This window comes from Brassica napus, chromosome C5 (assembly GCF_020379485.1).
Source record: "Brassica napus cultivar Da-Ae chromosome C5, Da-Ae, whole genome shotgun sequence".
NCBI classification, from domain to species: Eukaryota; Viridiplantae; Streptophyta; class Magnoliopsida; order Brassicales; family Brassicaceae; genus Brassica; species Brassica napus.
The window spans coordinates 19,930,488-19,952,136 of NC_063448.1; the positions used below are offsets into that span (position 1 = coordinate 19,930,488).

The following is a 21,649-nucleotide window of genomic DNA, read 5'->3' on the forward strand; positions in this document are numbered from 1 at the left end:
AAAAAAGTATTTCTTGCCAATTAGAGTAGAGGGGGTATATTTTGTTTGGTTATTCTGGAGGTTGAAGATTTTTGGGAGATTTAGCGCTCTTGGTAGGAGTTAAAGGCTGATTGTTTTTTGTGATCCAGATGGTTTGTCATCTTTGAACTTCTGAACATGTATGTTGGTTTCATTTATATATAAATTTCAATTTGAGGAAAAAAAAAAAAGTTGAAATCATTTCACGTTGAACCCTGAAAAGCGTAATGCCTCTTATTTACAATTTACAGCTAGCTAATAACGAACGAGGAATGATTTTGTCTTCATCTCTTTGGTCGTCTCTTTTGGGATTAAAAATATACTTACTCCAAAAACTGAACTTTGACAAAATTGTGCAACATACCCAAAATTAACAGGTTCAAACCAGAGATTAACCCCAATATCGGTTTGCTCACAGATGCAATCAATCATAGGGATCTCAATGACTAGACAATATTTTGAGCTACAAACAGAAGCAAAACCAATCTGAATATGGCTGACGCATCCGTTGATCATGTATTCTAGGAACAAAACTAGGCAGAGAGTAAGATCCATGCTCCAAACACCGGGAAGGCAATCAACGCAGATGCCTGGATATTTCGTTTTACAGATTAGTTCAAGGATCAGACGAATCAAACATGGACTTAACACATTAGCTAGATATGAAAAAAACAAACCACATACCATAAAAAACACCACTTCACTGTTTGCAAGAGCTGATGTGATCTGGTTTCTTTCCATCTCATGCTTGATGAAGCCTTGCAACTATAAAGAATCAAAGCAAAGCGTGGTTAATCATATAATCATTCCATATAAATTATAGAGAGGATGAAAATGTAAAGATTATTTAAAAACAAAACCTGGTGGTGGTATTTGGTAACAGCTGCCCAGAGGCTTCTTAACTGAGACAGGGCATTCTTTACCTCCCAGCGGATGTCACTCATGAGCTAAAAATACAGATACACGAAGGAGAAATGAGATGACTAAACAAAGGCATAAGCTTCTGTTCTTCAAAATTTCATGCAAGTCCGAGAACTGTATTCAAGATTTTACTTACCTTCAAGAGAGTGCATCTGCTAGGAACGCGATTCCTACGGTTATTGAATTCTTTCATCTTCATGACGCAACAAAAACAAATAAAAAGAAGTAACATCAGCGGTGTGAATCGATACACTACTTTGCTCACCACTAACATATTTTCACCTGCAATTAACGAAAAACTTAAAAGACCTGCTCAAGATGCTGAACTTGAATCCATTGCTCCGTAACAACTTCGGTCATCTATAAATGATTAAAAAAGTATGAAGCACTTGATCACTGTAACAATATGAGAACTCATTGACATACAATTAGTTAACCATATTAGAATCAATCAGATTCCATTTGCTACCACAGCACCAAAAAGACTCACCCCTAGCAACCAAAGCCAAGATGAGCGCTTAAACCCCCCCCCCCAAAAGTCAAACACAAGCGAATAAATCACCTGTTTAACTTCGAAAGCTGTAGCCTTAACTTGACGTTCAGCATCTCTTGCCTTATCCTCTAAAACGTGAAGCTCAAAGTTGGCTGTTCTCAAGGCAGCCCATAGGAGTTTAATCTAGCAATGCCAAACCCAGTTAATCTTTAGATTAATGTAGTTGAAGTTGCTGATCTAAAAAAAAGAGAGTAGCTGAACAGACCTCTTCTTCCAACTCGCTTATCCTCTCTTGGACCAAAGGTAAACCGCTCTGCGATCAAGTAGCAAGTGTTAGCAATTAAACTATCATGATAAAGTATTTTTCAAAGTATTAAATCTCAACAAAGAAACTGATTCCAAACAGAAACAAAGACCTTATATCATGACACGGAAACATAATTAAAAACTTACACATGTTATAAACTGATAGAGATATACACACCTAGAAAAGTATTTTTACGATCTGACGAGTGTGTCTTATAACATTTCTCTTATCATTTTCTAATGCATTTTCAGCTAATTATAACCAAACCAACCTCGAAACTGGATGAAGCAGAGTGAAAATCAAGGATCTGACTTTCAGCATCTTGGATCAACCTCTCACGCTCTTTCACCTTCTGCGTAGTCTCCTCAAGAACAGCTTCTTCTACATGATCAGAGCCATCAAGCAATTTAATACAATTAGCAACAACAACAAAAAAAAAAAAAAAAAGAAAAAAAAGAAGAGAATATGTTGTTTGTGTGCCTAGTTGTGATATTCTGAGCTTAGCTGCGTCTGGATCATTCTGGTTAGAACCGATCTGCTCGATTTGAGATGAGAAAACAAAGAGTGGTGAAACGATGATGGCGAGAAACAGAACAGCCAAATGCATAATCATTCTCTGTCACCAGTTCTCCGGCGTTCCGACTGTTTCAGGCAGGCACACCGGCGATTTTCCCGGTGTCGGCAACTTCCCTGAGACTCTCCAAAGGATCTTTCGATTTCTCTTTGAAGGGACGTGATTGAACCGGGTTTGGGAAAGTGGCACTGAGCCGGTTTAATAGTGGTTAAATGAAAGATTTAAAGACGGCAGGGAGTGTAAGCTCGAAAACGACAAACGGCTTGACGTTTATGTTCTACGCAAGTGGGCGACAAGAAACTGGAGAAGAAAAGCTCTTGCAACCTGCGAGAGCGGATCTCTGAAAGACGGAAACAAAACACAGGACCAGGCCCGTAAAAGCCTTTTGTATTAATAATCAATTATAATAATCCATTAAAATAAAAGAAGGAATAAACAAGGAAAAAAGTCGAAAGTGTGATGAAGATCGCATCATGAAGAGCTGCTCATAAACACAATCAACGGCAGAAGAAACACACGCGATTCGCTGTAGCATATCATCCCTCGACTCTCTCTACTCTACTCTCCTTTTTTTTCCCTTTTAATTTTTTTTAAAAAAAACATTTCTTCTTATAAGAAACAAAAGATTAAAATTGAGATAAGAGTGAAAAAAAGAAAAGAAAAGAAATATAAGAAGGGGAGGTTGAAATTAAAGATGAGTGGTACGAGTACGAGCCCTGTTCTGTTGTTGGTGTTTTTCCCTTACGGATTTTATTATTGTTCATTCTTATATATTCCTTCCATCCACCTTTTTATTTTCTATTTTTATTTTTACAATAATAATGTTTTTGTTTTTGTTTTTGTTTTTGTTTTTGTTTTGGGGTTACTACTTAGTAATCGAAAGGGGGATCATAGGGTTATTTGTTTTGTAAGAAAGCCCTAGCTTAGCTTTTTTGTGTTGTTCTTGTTCTTGTCTTCTGGGTGATTTGGTCTTCTCTTTGCGGCCGTCTCTCTCTCTCTCTCTCTGTTTGTTTGTTCATGGAGATGGGTTCCGATGGAGAAGAGGATCAGATCAGGAGCGTTGCTGATTCTAACCATAAGAATAAGAAGATGAAGAAGGTCGTTGATGCTTCCAATTCAAAGGACTCTCCCTCCTCTAAGCCTAAGCGTCAGATGAAGACTCCCTTTCAGCTCCAAACCCTCGAGCAAGTCTATGCAGGTTCCTCTCCTCATCCAAATCTAATTAGTAATTACCTTCCTTTTTGTAATTTTGATTCCATCTGAATTGTTTGGTTTGGTTTTGTTTTGTTTGAGCAGAGGAAACGTATCCCTCGGAGGCGACGAGGGCTGAGCTGTCTGAGAAACTTGATTTGTCAGATCGGCAGTTACAGATGTGGTTTTGTCACAGGAGGTTGAAGGACAAGAAGGATGGTCAGGTCAAGAAAACTCCCAAACCGTCCCCGGTTCAACCGGCTTCTGCTGTTCCTGCTTTGTACTTACCTGCTGCTGAACTGGACTCCGGATCTGATTCGGGTTCTGGCTGCAGCCCTTACTCGGATCCCAGGAGGGAGTTCGCGAGTGGTAGTAGTAACTCTCCCGCTGAGTACGAGACAATGGGGAGCGCAGGGTACGAGCCGCCACGGTCGTCTGTGATGGTTCGTAGAGCTGTTGCTTGCATTGAGGCTCAGTTAGGGGAGCCGTTGCGAGATGATGGACCTATTCTTGGAATGGAGTTTGATCCCTTGCCTCCTGGTGCTTTTGGGACACCTATAGGTATGAAGCTATTGCGATATCATTGGTCTCTTGTTGCTTTGATTGCTCCTACTCTTAACTTTCTTTCTCACAAACTATTGTAGCAATGCAGACGCACCAAGGTCATCCATATGAGAGCAAAATGTATGAGCCCCATGATGTCCGTCCTCGAAGAGTTAGTTTCCTTGCTATTTTAATTCCTTTGTTTTTGAGTTAGCTATTTCGTTGTTTCTATCAGTTGCAATATTTTACATGATAAGTTAAAGAGGTTTGCTAAACTGATGTAATGGTAGGACTAATTCTAAGAGTTCTCATTGCATATAAGCTGACCGATTAATCTTTTGGCGGCTATTATTCTCTGATCAAATGTTAGAAAGATGATATTCACTTTGTTGGTTACATTGTAACCATTTTATATTCTTTTTTTTTTTTATTGTTGAACTTATTTGCTTTTGTCGATTATTATAGTCTCAGGCTGCCACCAGTTCTTTCCATGACCAACAATCTCTGAACGACCCGTCTTCCTTTACACCTGATATGTTCGGGCGGTACTCTGAAAGTCATGCACGTGGTGTGGACTATGAAATATCACGGCCTAGGAGTTCGTCGTTTATGCAGGGGAATGGGCCTTTACCAAAGTCCTATGGAAACTCATCTCGTAACTGTTCTACATCTCAGCAAGACATGCCTAGCCCCATTCTCCCATCAGCTCGTGGTGATAGCTTCTTGCTGGAGAGAGACTCCTCAGGCCTCCGAGCTGAAGATCCGTATTTGTTGTCTGACGGGGTGCGTATGAGTAATGATGTGCATAGGAAGGGAAAGGTAGCTTCCTGTGCCAACTTCCATTTCATCCCCGTTTTGCTTACAAGATAGTGTTCTTATTCTTTGGTTACTCTTCACAGATTAACGATGGTAGACTCGGAAGAGGGAGTGGACAAAAGGATTTTGAGAAACTAGAACTTCAGAGGAAAAGGGTATTTATTTCTCTTCAGTTCTAGAAAGGTCTTACTGTCGTTTTACTGGTATCCCTTTTTAACACATATTGATGAGTTGAAGCTTGTGTCCTCAGAATGAAGAACGCATGAGGAAAGAGATGGAAAGGTATGAGCGTGAGAGGCGTAAAGAAGAAGAGAGGTTGATGCGTGAAAGAATAAAAGAAGAGGAGAGGTTACAGCGTGAACAGCGACGTGAAATGGAAAGAAGAGAAAGGTTTCTACAGAGAGAGAATGAACGGGTAAGTTCTGCAAACTATAAACTTTTTTAACTATTTGCTGAGATTGAGCAGCTTTGGTGGAGAAAACTTGACTTATGTTTCTGTCCGAATGTTAAAGGCGGAGAAGAATAAGCAGAAGGAAGAGATTCGCCGAGAGAAAGAGGCTATAAGACGCAAGATTGCAGTTGAGAAAGCAACTGCACGTAGAATTGCTAAAGAGGCTATGGATCTAATTGAAGATGAACAGCTAGAGCTAATGGATTTGGCGGCTAGTAGCAAAGGATTGTCCTCGGTTATACAGCTTGATCATGAGACATTACAAAACCTTGACCTGTATAGAGGTATGCTCTCTCTCTGCCAAACTATGATATTGATTTAGCTAAGTACTGGATTTGGACCCTGATGGTCTACTTAGGCCGTAGGCTTTACAATTTGAACAATTTATAGCTTCTGAATTATATTGTCCCAGATATATACCATATTGGTTGTAGCATCTTAGAACATTGCCATGAAATATTGAGTTGATTATTTTGCTATAAAAACATTGCCCTCTAGATTGGGTAGTAGCGTAGCTTAATGATTTGATGTCTCATACCATTCGATCTTTCTCCATATACTTATCAAAATCAAGATGGTCAAAGTAATTTGCTTATATCTTACTCGATTAGCTTTAAGTATTCTTTCTGGATCTTGCAATTCATCGTAGTAGCTGCTATTCTACTTTTTTCAGATTCTCTGAGCACATTTCCACCAAAAGCTTTGCAATTGAAAATGCCGTTTACCATTTCTCCATGGAAGGATTCCGAGGAAAATGTTGGAAACCTTTTAATGGTATGCTCTATTGATCGTTTCTTTCTGCCCTATACTGTTTCTTACCTGAAATTAGTACCATCAGAATAACTTTGGATCAGCACAATGAGACAAATTTGGAACCAGTTGAAATGTTTGTCACGTTTTGTGACCATTTCGCATTGTCAACCTTCTAACATTGTGGTTGCTTTTTAGGTTTGGAGATTCCTAATATCATTTTCCGATGTTCTTGACCTATGGCCTTTTACCCTGGATGAGTTTATTCAGGCTTTGCATGACTATGTAAGTCTTTCTTTACTACTCATTCTGAGATTCCCTTCTTTTCTCGTGTTCTACTGTTGTTTCCTTCGTTCCATTGTTCTTGCTCTGTATATGATACATATATGTATATCCTATTGTAGGACTCAAGGTTGCTGGGGGAGATACATATTACTCTTCTGAGATCAATAATACGAGATATTGAAGATGTTGCTAGAACACCTTATAGTGGCATTGGAAATAACCAATATACTACAGCCAATCCTGAGGGTGGTCATCCTCAGATTGTTGAAGGGGTAACTTTCTCTTTCTCTGCATGCTATAATAATACATATTACCTTTTCTCTTCCTCTTTCCTAATGCGTTCTTCCTCTTCAGGCTTATGCATGGGGCTTTGACATTCGTAGTTGGAAAAAGCATTTGAACCCACTAACATGGCCTGAAATACTCAGACAATTGGGACTCTCTAGTGGATTTGGGCCTAGGCTGAAGAAAAATAATTCCCGTGTGACCCATACTGGTGAAAAGGATGAGGTACTTATTCGCAGTGGTTCAGCAGCTGGTGGTTTTATTTCTTTTCTTAAATGTTTGGATTGTGTTTGCAGTTGCAGGCTAAAGGCTGTGAAGATATCATTTCTACTCTTCGCAGTGGTTCAGCAGCTGAGAGTGCTTTTGCATCAATGCTGGAGAAAGGGTTGCTGGCTCCGCGCAAGTCGAGGCATCGGTTGACACCTGGAACTGTCAAGTTTGCTGCCTTTCATGTTCTCTCTCTTGAGGGAAGCAAGGGACTGACTGTAATAGAGCTTGCCGACAAGATTCAGGTATATCTATAATCTATATATGCTCTGTTAATTTTATTTTTAAATATAAATGTTTTATTTATGTAGTTTTTATGATTTCCACTTGAAGAAATCCGGACTTAGGGACCTGAGAACAAGCAAGACGCCAGAGGCTTCTATCTCTGTTGCATTGACAAGAGATGTGAAGCTCTTCGAAAGAATAGCCCCTTCCACATATTGTGTACGAGCTCCCTATGTGAAGGATCCTGCGGATGGAGAGGCAATACTCTCAGAAGCTAGGAAGAAAATAAAGGCGTTTGAAAATGGCTTAGCAGGTCCAGAAGATGTGAATGATCTTGAAAAGGATGAAGACTTTGAATGTGATATTGATGAGGATCCCGAGGTTGACGATTTAGCCACTCTACCAAGTGCCTCAAAAAGTGCTGATCTAGGTGAAGCTAATGGTTTGTCCGGAAAGGGAGGTGAGATTATGTTCTCCGATGTTAAAGCAAATGTGAAGAGTGAGGTTGAGAAGGAGGTTTCTTCTCCACCTACAAGCAGTATGAAGACCATTGTGCCACAATGCCATAGTGAGCAGGGTAAAGATGCAGCGGTTAGCTGCATGGATAATAAGAATGCTGTGGTTGAAGATATCAAGCAGGGCAAATCATGGGTTCTAGGTCTTACAGAAGGAGATTACTGTCATCTAAGTGTTAAAGAGCGCCTTGAGGCGCTTGTTGCTTTAGTCGGTATTGCCAATGAAGGAAATTCCATCAGAGCTAATCTCGAGGTAAAGTCTGGTTTTCATTTTATCAGCTTTTGAGTCTGTAATTGTGATCTGACTGAAATTTCTTTTGCAGGATCGTCTGGAAGCAGCAAATTCTCTTAAAAAGCAAATGTGGGCCGAAGCACAATTAGATAACAGCTGCATGAGAGATGTACTTAAGTTTGATATTCAACACTCTACCCGTGAGATTGATGGTTTCAACAGAGACCCTTCTCAACTTGTAGATGAAACGAAGCCGCCCCTGGAAGTTGTTTCAAACGATGTTCATAAGTTATCTACTGAGAGAGGTTCTGTTAACCAAGAGGGCAATATAAGTCAAGAAAATTGCTCTTCGAAGAGATCACGCTCACAATTAAAATCATACATAAGCCACAAAGCAGAAGAGGTGTATCCATACCGATCCTTGCCGCTTGGACAAGATCGGCGCCACAATCGTTACTGGCACTTTGCTGCATCAGCATCTAAAAGTGATCCTTGCTCGGGCCTTATATTTGTTGAGCTCCATGATAGCAAGTGGCGCCTCATTGATTCAGCAGAGGTAATAACAACTTCAGCAGTTAAAACAGTTTGTTGCTATAAGGTTTTTGGTAGCTTAGATAGAGATTTTTAACCATGCCTTGTGTGAATTTGTTCAACGTAGGCTTTTGACACTCTTGTTGCATCACTGGATATGCGTGGGGTCAGAGAGTCCCATTTACGCATAATGTTGCAGAAGATTGAGGGAGCATTCAAAGAGAATGCTTGTAAGAAAATAAACCTAGTTAGAAACCCCTCTTTGAAGGAAGATTCTGTGAGCCCATTTAGTGCTATATTGGGGTCGAGTTCTGATTCAATGGGAGTCTCAACTTCTGTTAGAGTTGAGCTAGGGAGGAGGAATGACAAAGAGAAGGAGAATTTATTAAAAAGGTTCCATAGTTTCCAGAGATGGATGTGGACGGAGACGTACAGCTCAGTGCCTTCTTGTGCTAGGAAAGACGGGAAGAAGAGATGTGAACTATTAGCAACATGTGAAGTTTGTGTTGCTTCTTATTTATCTGAGTATACGCACTGCACTTCTTGCCACCAGAGATTAGACATGGCTGATAGTTCAGAGAGAAAGATAGCAGATTCAGGTTTGACTGCATCTCCTCTTCCTTTTGGAGTCAGGTTACTCAAAGCACTACTTGTTTTTCTTGAGGTAAAACATCATTGAACTCTTGTCAATTTTTAATCTACAGTCAGTTCTTTGATACCAACTTTTGACGACTTCATTTATTGACTACAGGCATCTGTTCCGGATGAAGCTTATGAATCATTTTGGACAGAGGAGAAAAGAAAAAACTGGGGGTTTAGGTTGAATGCTTCATCATCACCTGAAGAGTTTTTACAGGTACTAAACATCTTGTTTTTCTTTCCCTAAAATACAAATATAAAATTACGTTTTTTGTTTTAAAAACTCGTTCATCTTTCTTTCTGTTTTTGACAGGTCTTGACTTATTTAGAGAGTGCAATCAAGAAAGAATCTTTGTCATCCAATTTTTTATCGGCAAAGGAGCTCTTTGGAGCTGCTGGTGCTACTGCTGATCCGGGATCCGTGGACGTGTTTCCATGGATACCAAAGACAGTATCAGCGGTTGCTTTGAGACTTTCAGACCTTGATGCATCCATTGTTTATGTGAAGCCAGAGAAACCTGAGCCAGTCCCGGAAGATGAGAAGGAGCAGATTGTAAGTCTTTTAGACCGTTTGGATTCTGTTAATAATTGTGAAACTTGTTCATCTGTTAACTCAATTTTTGTGGTATATGCAGAGCCTTTTCCCTGGAAACTCTCTTCTGAAAGGTAAAGGACCCAAAGAGCAAGAAGACCAAGACGAGGTTGTTCCAAACTCAGGTAAAAAGAGTAGTAAACGACGAGTAATCTTTGGATCTGGATCAAACAAGAAGGCGAAGAAGAAGAAAGTGCAAGGGGGTAATGGCAGATTTGTCGCTGGTAGGAGCAATGTTGCAGTCAACAGGAACATAATGAGCGTGGAGTTGAACCACCAAGTCCCTGGAAGAGGAAAGAGGACTGTTAGAAAAAGACCAGAGAGGAACGATGAGGACAATTACCGCTTAGTCAGCAGAATGGCTGACATTGTTAAGCCTACAAGCGAAGAAGATGAGGAAGAGCAAACATTCAGAGGCATTGATCAAGACTGGGCAGGTGAAACTCCTAGAGAGATGGACGAGGAATGGGCTAGTGAAACACCTAACAGAGTGATGACTCCGATGCAAGTGGATGGTGAAAGTGACGACAACAGTGTAGGAGTTCAATCAGAGGATGATGATGATGAGGGTCAGTTTGTGAGTTATAGTCAGAGAAACAAGTGGGGGTTTGATTGGAATAGTAACCCAAATGAGGCTATGGAGGATGTAGAAGAAGAAGAAGTTGCCGGGGTTGAACAAGTCCAAAGAGAATATGTCGCAGAAATGAGTGAGAGCTCTGAAGATGAAGAAGATGATGATTTACCTGCTGCTAGTAATAATGCAGCAGCCAACAATTACGACAGAGAATCAGAAGATTACAGCAGCAGCGATTCATGAATTGAGATTGTAGCACGTGGACAAGGAAGAAGACATATTTTATAATATATATATAGGGAGAAAAGAAAGTGATAGTGTATCAGAATAGGTGAGAAAACCTAAGAGAAGCATTAGAAGAGAACATTTATGATTTGGTTTGGTTAAAGTCAAGCCAAGCCTAAGCATATATTATCAGCAAATGCCTTTGTTATCATAACAATAATAATAACTTCATTTGTTTTGTTGAGTAGTAGTAGTGTAAGTCAATGGTTCTTGTGTTGATCTCCAAGGCGTAACCATCTCTCCTTTTGTCTCAAATATATGCTTTGTAGGGGTGTAGCTGTAATTTGATCTCCATTTCTTTCCGATGAGAATCACTTTTATTCATCTTATGTTTCGGGTAGAATCTTTATCTTACCATAAAATGTCATAAGTTACATGCCCAACACAAAGAGACATGTTTGAAGAGGACTTGAAAAAGAGTTTTCGTGTTTTGTCGAATCATTGTCATAATTTTTTCGCAATCGCATGAATATCTTCTGCTTCGTTGTCTTAGTGACCCCCCTTTCTCTTTGAAATTCTTTTAAATAAAATTACAATATTATACTATTTGTTATTCTAAAGTAAATCTTACCACTTTCGTGGATTTTCCAAGCCTCCAAGTTAGACCACTCTAAGTAACGTAGTTAATCAGCTCGTGTCTTTTTTTTTTTAACTGTTTCAATAAATTGAAAAGAAACACTTTTCAGTTCTCTTGAATCTTCGATACAAAACAAGAATTTTACATTTGAGCATTTTAAGATATCTAATATATATTTTTATTTTTTTCCTATATACTATTCAAAATTTCAGAAGTACAATCACTATGAACCACAATATGTTCCAATCTCATATGGTTACTTGTTCTCCTAATTAACGTCACGAGCCAAAAATTCTTTACCGTACACTTCCATCACCAATCAACTGTTATATTTTGTCCATATCTACATGTACAAAATATATATCTCTGAAAGATGGAACATTATCTTTGTAAGGAGTAACATCTGTTTGAAACTATTCCAAATCGTATATAAGCAAAATTTGCTTTTTTGTACACGACACATGCGGTAATAATATGCATGAATCAAAAGAAGAGAAAAAGTCGAACTTTAGATTGGACAATAACAAATACTATAGAACTTCAAATGGAAATTGAACATTATAGATGATAGTTGTTAAGAGGGTTTCTTTCTTTCTTATTTTTACCCCCACCAACCAAAAGGAGGAAGATGAAGGTGGAACGTGAAATAAACTCAATAGTTTATTCTTAAAGATTAATTAAAGTGAATGATTAAGCTTAAGGGAATCATTATCGTTACAAAAAGGCAAGAAAAAAGCTTTAGGGAATAATTATGATTGCAAGGTAGGAAGATCACCAAAACTTGGGTCTGAATAAATTGAACTGCTCCCTGCTTCTAGACGCTTTTCTTGTTTCTTTTGGCTCTTCTATTTTCATATTTTAACCACGTCGAACCCACAACTACAGTTGTTTATATATATATATTAATTATTGGACCCATCGGTCCAGATAAAACACTAATATAGATCACGAGAAATCATAAGAGGTTCATCAACTCTATATCTCAATATCTTACGGGAACTCTACCAATATGAGGAGGTTTTTTACATACGGGCTTCAATTGATCTTGGCTAAAATATATGCTATAGAACATGCTAACAGAAAAATGTAGAGTTTTCAAGATCTCTTATGATATTGGCCCTGGATATTGGGTGCACTTGGGATTTTTACCAACATACAACTTGAATATGGATCGACGAGGTGATACAAGAGCAGGTGTAAGTCTTCAAAATATACTATGATAAGATGGTGTACGATTTATATTCCATCAAAGTTTGCAAAAGTGCCACTATACAATATATCAGGTCCCGCAGATCTTATTGCAAGTGGGATATTTCGAAAAAGTTTGGGTACAACCACAAAAGCTTATTTGAAGATTTCACCAAAAGTAAAAGAAGAAAAAGTAGTGAAAAAGACACACATTTGAGAATTAAAAATAGTAGAGGAAAGTTTTCGTTTGGAGTATTAATATTTGATGTGAAAAGAAAAGATAGCCATGAATTGTTAATATGCCTCAATTCAAGTACATTTAAAAAAAAACAGAAGCAAAATTGCGCCATTTTTGTTTTATTTTTGTCATAATATATTTTACATAATGTTTTCCTAGATAATGCGACTTGCTGCATGCAACTCCCTTGTTATTCCTAAGTTGTAGTATATTCTAATTCTAAATTAAACACTGAATCACAACTCGTTGACTTGGGACAGATGAAAGACAGGTCTATGCTATTCACGTTATCCTTGAAAAATAGATTACGCCACTAATGAAAATTTAACTTTGGTTAACCAAAGATAACCACTGTTAAAAATAAAATTTTAATTTTGAAACAAAAAAAATTATAATATCTTCCAAATTCATAATTTTGTTTTGTCTATATATCATTCAGAGATTTTAATTCAAAAGAATTAGTTGTAAATGAGCATGTATCTTTTCTAAATTACTTAAGATCATAACAACGTAAAATATTATTTTTCGCATGCCTACATTTCTCACCTTAGTTCTATATTGTAGACTTTTGGCAACTTCATTGTTTCTTAAGTCCTAACATATAATTTGAAGAATGAGTCCATACAATGAAGGGTGTCCAACTACTCCAAATAACCGTTACCCTAACGGTTACAAATGTATAGTGATTTGCCATGTGATCGACTGATCCATACACACGATACAATGCCAAGTTACCTCACACAAATCTTGCGCCCCTCACACAAATCTTGCGCCCACATCCGCATGAAATTAACATTCTTTCCTTTCCAGCTTTTCTTTGATAAAATACGAAATAGAATATAATGTTATTGAGTTGTCACCAACGCTACTGCTTCTAGTTACACAATTAGTGGTTGGACAACATATATAGCGTGTATAGAGAATTAGAGATAGCGCAGTAAATCTAGTTGTGTATATGGAAACTATACCGTAGATTCTTTTGTAAAAAAAGTTTATTTGTTGACTTTTTTTGTTGTATCTACTTTAAATATACAGTAGATAATAGAACAATGAATTGTTGTGACTAAATGCTCTGTTTATAACTTCTTACATATAAATATATAATAATAATACATATACAAGCTGCTTTGATAAAAAAAACATATACAAGCCGTATTTTAGAACAAACGATGAAACAATTCATTATTACTCAAATGTTCCTTCCTTGGATGAATTGAGGAAAGCAAAAAAAACACACACACACACACACACAAAAGTAGAGCAGCTGTTTAAGTTGAATCTCATTTTTGCTTTGGTATAAACAGACATCGAGATTGCATGCAGCAGTCCCTATGAATGAATGAAAAGACACCGGTGCGATGTCTCCAACTTTGGCTTTGTCTCGGGAATACTCTCTTTTCTACTTTTCTCGATTTCATTTTCTTTTTTTTTTGTCAACATACTTTCCATTAAGCCTTTTGGCTAAACATGAGTACAATATTTAATTAGACTTAAAGTCAACACGTGAACAATCTGAAAATAGAGCATACAATCTAACGAACACGTGTAAGCAGATCCCCATATGTTGGCATTACGTGGCTGGATAGTAGGACGCATGTTAGACACCTGTTGATTCCACCAACCTTGGCTCCACCACCGAATAGGAGTAGCTCGCCGGCGTAGCTCTCCATCAGAACCTCCGCAAGACTTCAAGTCAACTAAAGCTTGTACTCACTTGGAAGACGCCTTTCACTCAAGCCGAGACAAACTGATCAGAGGGACCTTGATTCACCGTTAATTAAACACATAGGAAGTTCAAGTCGGGATGAAAGGAGACTCTTTGTTGGACCGTTGTCAAACGCCAACTCTGCTGAATCTTCTTCATAGAGACTTAATAAATCCATCAAACTCACTCTTCTTCCAGTCCAAGATGCTTCACTTCGACGACATAGAACACGGCTGATATATCATGTGAAGACTGATTCTTTTAGGAAGAGATAAAGTTGAAACGATGAAAAAAGATATCAGATCAATAGCCATCGGAATTGAAATGAAGATCAGTGAAAGGGATGATATGAAACCCGAACAGGTCGGTAAAACAAAAGTCGCCTTACGAAAGGGTAATCCGCTAACCGGAAGTTTATTTCGATCTAAAGATCGATTATATGATACAAAGGTAACAAAAAACAAAATAGAAACAGAGATGGCGACCGACGGCGAGATGCACGCCGGCCACCGGAACGATTTTCACTTTGAAAGAGCTGTTTTTAGTTCAATCTTTTAAGTCTGAGCTTTTGCTTCGTATTCTCGATTTCATTTTCATATCTCTTTTTTGGGCAAACACCCCCCCCCCCCCCCCCCCCCCCCCCCCAAAAAAAAAAAAACGTGATGGAAGTGAAATTATTTGGTTTCTAAAGTAATGATCAATTTTGTAGAAAACGTGGATATTTTGTTTGTTATTGTTCAGAAATCTGAAAGTCTTAAAGTATTTTGTTAGGTTCAAATGTATAGTCATGATATAGTTTACTTACGTACGTTAATGGCTAAGCTGACAAAATGAGTATAAACATTGTTATGGCCTTCTAGAAACCAAAAAAATAAAGATACTAAAATGAATGTGATAACAAAAGACCATCTCTAATGTATATTGATATTTATCCTCTAAAATAAATTATTTCATGATAGACGTGAAGTTTGATCCAATATATTTTTTTCTGTAACATCATTACTCTATATATAGAATAAAAAATAAAAATTGTTAATTTTTCCTCTATATAGAGACAAAAATAGGAACGACTTCGAAATGTTCCAAACTAACATACAAAGTTATATTTTAGTCAAAAAAAAACATACTACAAAGTTATATAGTAAAAATAATATAAAGAAAGTAAATGCTATTAAAGTGCGATTCTATGATAATGATGCTGCTCTTACTTGTCTGTAACTTCATTCGCACGTTAAAAGTACCACACTCACAATGTTTGGTTACTGTTTCCTGTAAAATTAATAAAGATTTTAATTAACTTTTTATATAAATTGTTACTTACAAAAAATAACATTTTAGCAATTTGTTGTTGTTTTTGCTGCTGCTGCTGTTAATCTACTACTAACACATCATTCAAAACACTAATCTTAAAATGAATCAATATTTGCAATGTTAGAACAACAATGTGCTGACTAATTAAAACAATAGTTACGTCCGGTAAGTATGTTATTTTTGGAACTAGATTACGTTAATGGACACACGTACATAATTAGGTTGTTAGATTTTAAATGAATACTAGATTTTGATCCGCACTATTTATTTTCACATTTATATATATAGATATTTGTTTTACATAATTAGTATATATTTTTAATGTTATTCATTTATTTAAATGTTTATATAATTATTTCAAATACAATAATTTAATAGTTTTCATGATGTAAATTAATTAATTATTTCAAATCATCACATATATATGTGCTTCTTATTACAAATTTTTTCTATTGAATTTGTGTTTGATTATCAAACCAGTTTTTTTTCATGAAACAACATATTTGAAAAATATTTTGTATTTAATTTATTATGATCATGCCACATAATTCAGAATGGTAGATTTCCTTTAGCAATTTTCTTATGTTTATTCATTTAAGATAATAAATTATTGTATATAAAAAAGTTTAAGATAGGTTAATTTTTATACATGTATTATATAGCTAACTAATGTTAACCCATTCTACCAACATATTATATTTTTTTAGCATAGATGTTTTATATTTATGAAAATAAAATATATTAACTTATCAATTTAAAATAATTTTATCATATTTAGTTCAATATAATGGTTTTATTTTAAAATGATAGATATTATTATAAAGTATATAAAATAGGATAAATTTTTTTCATTTTTAAAAGATAACTGAATATATATATATATATATATGTATGTATGTATACTGACATTTCATTACTAATTATAAAATTAGTGAATATATATATATATACGGTTTTTGACATTTTAAAATCTTGTTGTAATCTTTTTCAACAGAATTTTTAGAATTTTTAAATATATATTATGATTAAAGTAACTAAAAAGTTAAATATTATTAGCATTAAAGAAATACATTTGATAAAAAATTTAAATGATAATCCAATTAAAAATATCACAGATGAAAGAAGTAATAACTTTTATTTTAATAGATAAGACGCAGAAAAATACCGAAATGTGTGAGAAAGATTAAAGAGAAATACTTATAAGTGTGCCGGTGTTATGTGAGGTGGAGGTTCAACTGCAAATATCTTTCGACGTGGGATCATAAAATGATATGTTATCTTATGTAGGGCAACATAACATTCTGAGTTTCTAATACGACAAAACAAAATTGAAAAATGCGACAAAAGAAAAGACAACTTGGAGTGAGTATTGAGTGAGATTGGCATGCATTATCTAATAATTACACAACCAAAATACTACTCCACGTATCATTAACGGTTGGCTTATCAACAATTTGATCTCATATTTTCTTTATACTACTATATCTTAACATAGATGAGCTTATTTCATTTTTGTTTGTTCACAAATCAAGAAATAATGAATCTTATTCATTAATTACTATATAGGTACATACAAATGGCAAATCTCATACACCACATTTATTATTTGTTGATCTCGTTGTTGGGGAAATTGTATCTATCACAAATTTTACTGCAAGATCTAAAATAGTAGGTGTATTAATTACTCCCTCCGGATACGAATGTAAGATGTTCTATATTTTTATCTTGTATACAAATGTATGATGTTTTGAGATATAATTAATGCATTTATTTTTAAAATTTAAATATAAATTAAAAAGTAAAATTATGAGTGGTGAAACTTTATTGATATAATCAAAAAGTAACAACTAAAATATTGTATTTATTGTTTCTTAATATGTGTGTAAAACCTTAAACATCTTATATTTAAATCCAGAGGGAGTACTTAGCAATGATTTGCTTTTTTTTTTTTGAATTGAGGAAACCCTACAAATTAAAACATGTCTTGGGTGAAATTTCTGTATTGTTGTTTTTTAAATTTATAGTTTTGAAATTTTGTTTGTAAAAAACACATGGTGGCCCTAACAACTGGATCTAATATCTATCTTATAATTAATAGAGAAATTCATTCCACTACAAGATATATGAACAACATTGTCATAGAGTTTGAATGAATTTATTTATATTATAACATCAAAATAGAAATAAATTATTTAATATATTATCACATATATTAAAATAAATATTCGCCGACACAATATTAAATTATCAAATGAGCCACATGATCTTATTCTAATTGCCTAAATGTCCAACAGTAATATATATGAGTAACCAACACCATGTAAAAACATTTAAATTAGATAGTTAATCTTAAATTTGACACAAAATGAAATAAACATTTACGTGGTCGCGTATAACAAAACTGAACTACAATAAAAAGCCAATTTCAAAACCAAAGAATTAATCCAAACTGAAAAGAATTAAACTAAAAGACACCAGATCAAAATAGAAAAACATAAATATTTAAGGGAAATTGCCAATAATATTATTTTCAAAGTACCACTTTTCATGTTTACAATAACCACTTTACCTTCATCTTTAATGAAGGATAAAAGACATTTATAACTTTTTGATTAACTTTGACAAAAAAAACATATGGTTAACTAATATACACTTAAAACATCAACACTAAACTCTAAACCATGAAACATCAACTCTAAACCCTAAACCTCGAAACATCAACTCTAAACCCTAAACCCTAAACCATCAACTCTAAACCCTAAACGTAAACCCTAAACCCTAAATCTAAACTTAAAACATCAACTTAAAACCCTAAACACCGAAACATCAACTCTAAACACTAAACCCTAAACCCTGAAACATCAACTCTAAACCCTAAACCTTCGAATCAAAACCCTAAAACATCAACTCTAAACGCTAAATCCTAAACCCTAAACCTTCGAATCAAAACCCTAAAACATCAACTCTAAACGCTAAATCCTAAACCCTAAACCTTATATTTTTCTGAAATTCAAACCCTAAAACCTAAAACCCTAAACCTTCAAATCTAAACCCTAAAAAATCAACTCTAAACCCTAAACATAAACCCTAAACCCTAAATCTTCAAATCTAAACCCTAAAACATCAACTCTAGGGTTTTAGGGTTTAGGGTTTAGGGTTTAGGGTTTAGAATTTAGGGTTTAGAGTTGAAGGTTTAGGGTTTAGGGTTTAGAGTTGATGTTTTAGGGTTTAGGGTTAATTTTTTAGGGTTTAGGGTTTAGAGTTTATTTTTTAAGGTTTAGGGTTTAGTGTTGATAGTTTAGGGTTTAGTGTTGATGGTTTAGGGTTTAGAGTTGAAGTTTAGGGTTTAGGGTTTAGAGTTGATGTTTTAGGGTTTAGAGTTAAAGGTTTAGGGTTTAGGGTTTAGAGTTGATGTTTCGGGATTTAGGGTTTAGAATTGATGTTTCAGGGTTTAGGGTTTATTTCAAAAAAATAGGGGTTTAGGATTGATGGTTTAGGGTTTAGGGTTTAGGGTTTAGGGTTCGTATTTAAAAAAAAAATAGGATTTATGATTGATGGTTTAGGATTTAGAGTTGAGTTTTAAGGTTTGAATATCGAAATAGTATAATTTGAAAAAAAATTAAAAATTTTATTTTTGTTTTTTTATATTTTTATTTATTTAAATATTTATTTATTATTATATATAAATAACATGAGCATAAAAGTCTTTGGGCAAATCTCCAAAATAGCACATTTCTAAGTTTATATCACAAAAATAGCACTCCAAAACTAAAATGACCAAAATAGCATCTTTCTAAGTTTATCCTTTGAAAATTTTAATTTTTTCATTTTTCAAAATTTGAAATCTTATCCCCAAAACCTCATTTCTCAACTCTAAACCCTAAACCTTAAACTCTAAACCCTAAACCCTAAACCCTAAACCCTAAACTCTAAACCCTAAACCCTAAACTCTAAACCCTAAACCCTAAACCCTAAACTCTAAACCCTAAACCCTAAACTCTAAACCCTAAACCCTAAACTCTAAACCCTAAACCCTAAATCCTAAACCCCACCATTTAACTCTAAACCCTAAGTTTGTGACTTTTGATAAAATATTAAGTGCTATTTTTGTGACTTTTGACCTTGAGTGTTAGTTTGGGAACAAAAACTTGATTTAATGCTATTTTTGTCTTTTTCTCAAAGTCTTTTGGTACTTAATGAAGAAGGTATTTTTGAAAATGTCTTTTTAGTGATTGTAAAAATGAAAAGTGGTAGCATGAAAGTGGTAAAAATGTAATTTTCCCAATATTTAAATGGATTCTAAATTTATATATTTAAAGAGTAAAAGTCAAAAACAAATGTGAATGGATATCAATCTATTATCCAAAATAAAAATAAATAAATATATATTTATATTTAAATAAAATACTTAGATTACATTAATTATAAATACATTATATTAGTTATGTTTAGACGGAAATATATATATATTTTTATAGTTTACAAACTTTTTTTTTTTGAACAAGAGAGGGAATATCTAAAACCAATCTAAATAGCTGCTACCTAGACTCATCGATGTGTTCTCGCTATTAGCATGTACAAATGTATATATGATTTATGTAAAGAGATCTCCAGTGACGCACAAAAATTATCTATATATTTCACTATAAAATAAAATAACTATATTATAAAGTTGGATTTACTCCAATGGTTCACTCTATAATATAGTTATTCTATAATAAAGTGAAATATAGAATAATGTTGGTTTTTTACTCCAAATATAGAATAAAAAAATAACATTATTCTATATTGCACTCTATTATAAAGTAACTCTATTATAGAGTTAACAATTGGAACAAATTCAACTATATAATAGAGTTACTCTATTTTAGAGTAAAATATATAGATAATTTTGGGATAGATATGGTTTAAATAAGATATAGGCTTAAAATTACTAAAGTTTATCTGGTATATCTATATCTTTCTTTTCCGCACAAAATCATGTCTTATTAATTGTTTACAAAAACATGTCTTATTGAAGTAACTTACATAACCCTTGTATAACTAAACTATATAGACTTATAGAGTAAAATATATAGATAATTTTGTGTACCATTAGAGATGGTTTAAGTAAGATATAGGCTTAAAATTACTAAACTTCATATGGTATATCTATATCTTTCTTTTTCCACACAAAATCATGTCTTATTAATTGTTTAGAAAAAAACATGTCTTATTGCAGTAACTTACATAACCCTTGTATAACTAAACTCGTTGGCAGAAACTAGTATAAAAGCAAGAACCAAAGTGCAAACACAATTTGCTCTCTAACGAGGTTAATCAACATGTCTATGGTTTCAGACTTTACTGAAAACATTTTTTTGTATAGAAGTACAATTAGTGCAAAATCTAGGTATTACACGACTATAGAAACTAACCTTCTTAGTTTGATCCCAGCACTCTCCACTAGGCCTGGAACGGATCGGATATCCGGGCAATTTTAAGGTATCCAGATCTTTATTCGGCAGATCCATAATTTTATTATCTTTATCCGGATCTGGGGTTCTCGGATATCCGGGTGTCGGATATCCTTCTAAAAATTGTAATATCCGGCGGATATCCGGATCCGGATTTAGATCCTTAAAATAAATAAAATAATAATAATAATATATATAAAATATTAAAAATAATTTAAAATAAAAAATATATAATGTTTTTAATTATTTCTATGTATAATATTACAAAATTTACATAAAATTTACATATACTATTATAAAAATGAAAATATATTAAATAAAGTTAGTTTTTATATATAGATATTACTATTTTTGAAATAATTATTAATAAAACTTACGGATCCGGATATCCGGATTAAAAAATCAAGATATCCGGATCCGGATCCGGTTTTGACGGATCCAACATTTTATTATCCAGATCCGGATTCGGCCCCTCCAGATATCTAGATTTTCGGATCAGATCCGGATCGAATATCAGATTGAATCCTGATCTCGGATAAAAGTCTCAGGCTTACTCTCCACAGTCTTGAAAACAAGCGCTACTGATTAATTTTTTATGTTTTAAAAAAACAAGCACTACTGATTCATCAAAAACTTTTTCTTCTGAGATTGACTCTTGTTTTTTTTTCTCCCAAAGAGAG

At 34.5% G+C, this 21,649-nt stretch overlaps 2 protein-coding genes across 4 annotated transcripts; one reads left to right on the forward strand and one right to left on the reverse strand.

Moving 5' to 3' along the window:
• Positions 1-321: 321 nt before the first annotated feature.
• On the reverse strand, positions 322-2,475 carry LOC106435105. The gene is made up of 9 exons (XM_013875956.3): positions 2,220-2,475; positions 2,011-2,120; positions 1,698-1,745; positions 1,502-1,615; positions 1,249-1,299; positions 1,076-1,132; positions 879-965; positions 703-783; positions 322-608 (listed from the first exon to the last, which is right to left on the reverse strand). Exons 1-9 carry the CDS (start codon positions 2,350-2,352, stop codon positions 552-554), a joined length of 738 nt encoding a protein of 245 aa, XP_013731410.1. The 5' UTR covers positions 2,353-2,475; the 3' UTR covers positions 322-551.
• Positions 2,476-3,047: 572 nt separating this feature from the next.
• On the forward strand, positions 3,048-10,681 carry LOC106435103 (homeobox-DDT domain protein RLT1). 3 transcript variants are annotated; one of them, XM_048758709.1, is made up of 18 exons: positions 3,048-3,511; positions 3,610-4,065; positions 4,149-4,219; positions 4,513-4,866; positions 4,947-5,018; positions 5,114-5,278; positions 5,376-5,598; positions 5,988-6,088; positions 6,263-6,349; positions 6,469-6,621; positions 6,704-6,859; positions 6,931-7,146; positions 7,235-7,894; positions 7,965-8,429; positions 8,532-9,068; positions 9,156-9,260; positions 9,357-9,596; positions 9,679-10,681. In XM_048758709.1, exons 1-18 carry the CDS (start codon positions 3,331-3,333, stop codon positions 10,450-10,452), a joined length of 5,016 nt encoding a protein of 1,671 aa, XP_048614666.1. In that variant the 5' UTR covers positions 3,048-3,330; the 3' UTR covers positions 10,453-10,681. The 3 variants fall into 3 exon arrangements, with proteins under 3 accessions (XP_048614666.1, XP_048614667.1, XP_048614668.1); XM_048758710.1 differs by having other exon boundaries at positions 4,513-4,830; XM_048758711.1 differs by lacking the exon at positions 3,048-3,511 and having other exon boundaries at positions 3,824-4,065; positions 4,157-4,219.
• The last annotated feature ends 10,968 nt before the right edge of the window (positions 10,682-21,649 follow it).

Coding starts and splice junctions, on each gene's coding strand:
- LOC106435105 (XM_013875956.3), bottom strand. CDS start 2,352: ATGATTATGCATTTGGCTGTTCTGTTTCTCGCCATCATCGTTTCACCA. Junction 2,121..2,219: donor GCTCAGAATATCACAACTAG/GCACACAAACAA, acceptor CTGATCATGTAG/AAGAAGCTGTTCTTGAGGAG. Junction 609..702: donor GTGAAGTGGTGTTTTTTATG/GTATGTGGTTTG, acceptor CGAAATATCCAG/GCATCTGCGTTGATTGCCTT.
- LOC106435103 (XM_048758709.1), top strand. CDS start 3,331: ATGGAGATGGGTTCCGATGGAGAAGAGGATCAGATCAGGAGCGTTGCT. Junction 4,220..4,512: donor ATGATGTCCGTCCTCGAAGA/GTTAGTTTCCTT, acceptor CGATTATTATAG/TCTCAGGCTGCCACCAGTTC. Junction 7,147..7,234: donor AGCTTGCCGACAAGATTCAG/GTATATCTATAA, acceptor TTCCACTTGAAG/AAATCCGGACTTAGGGACCT.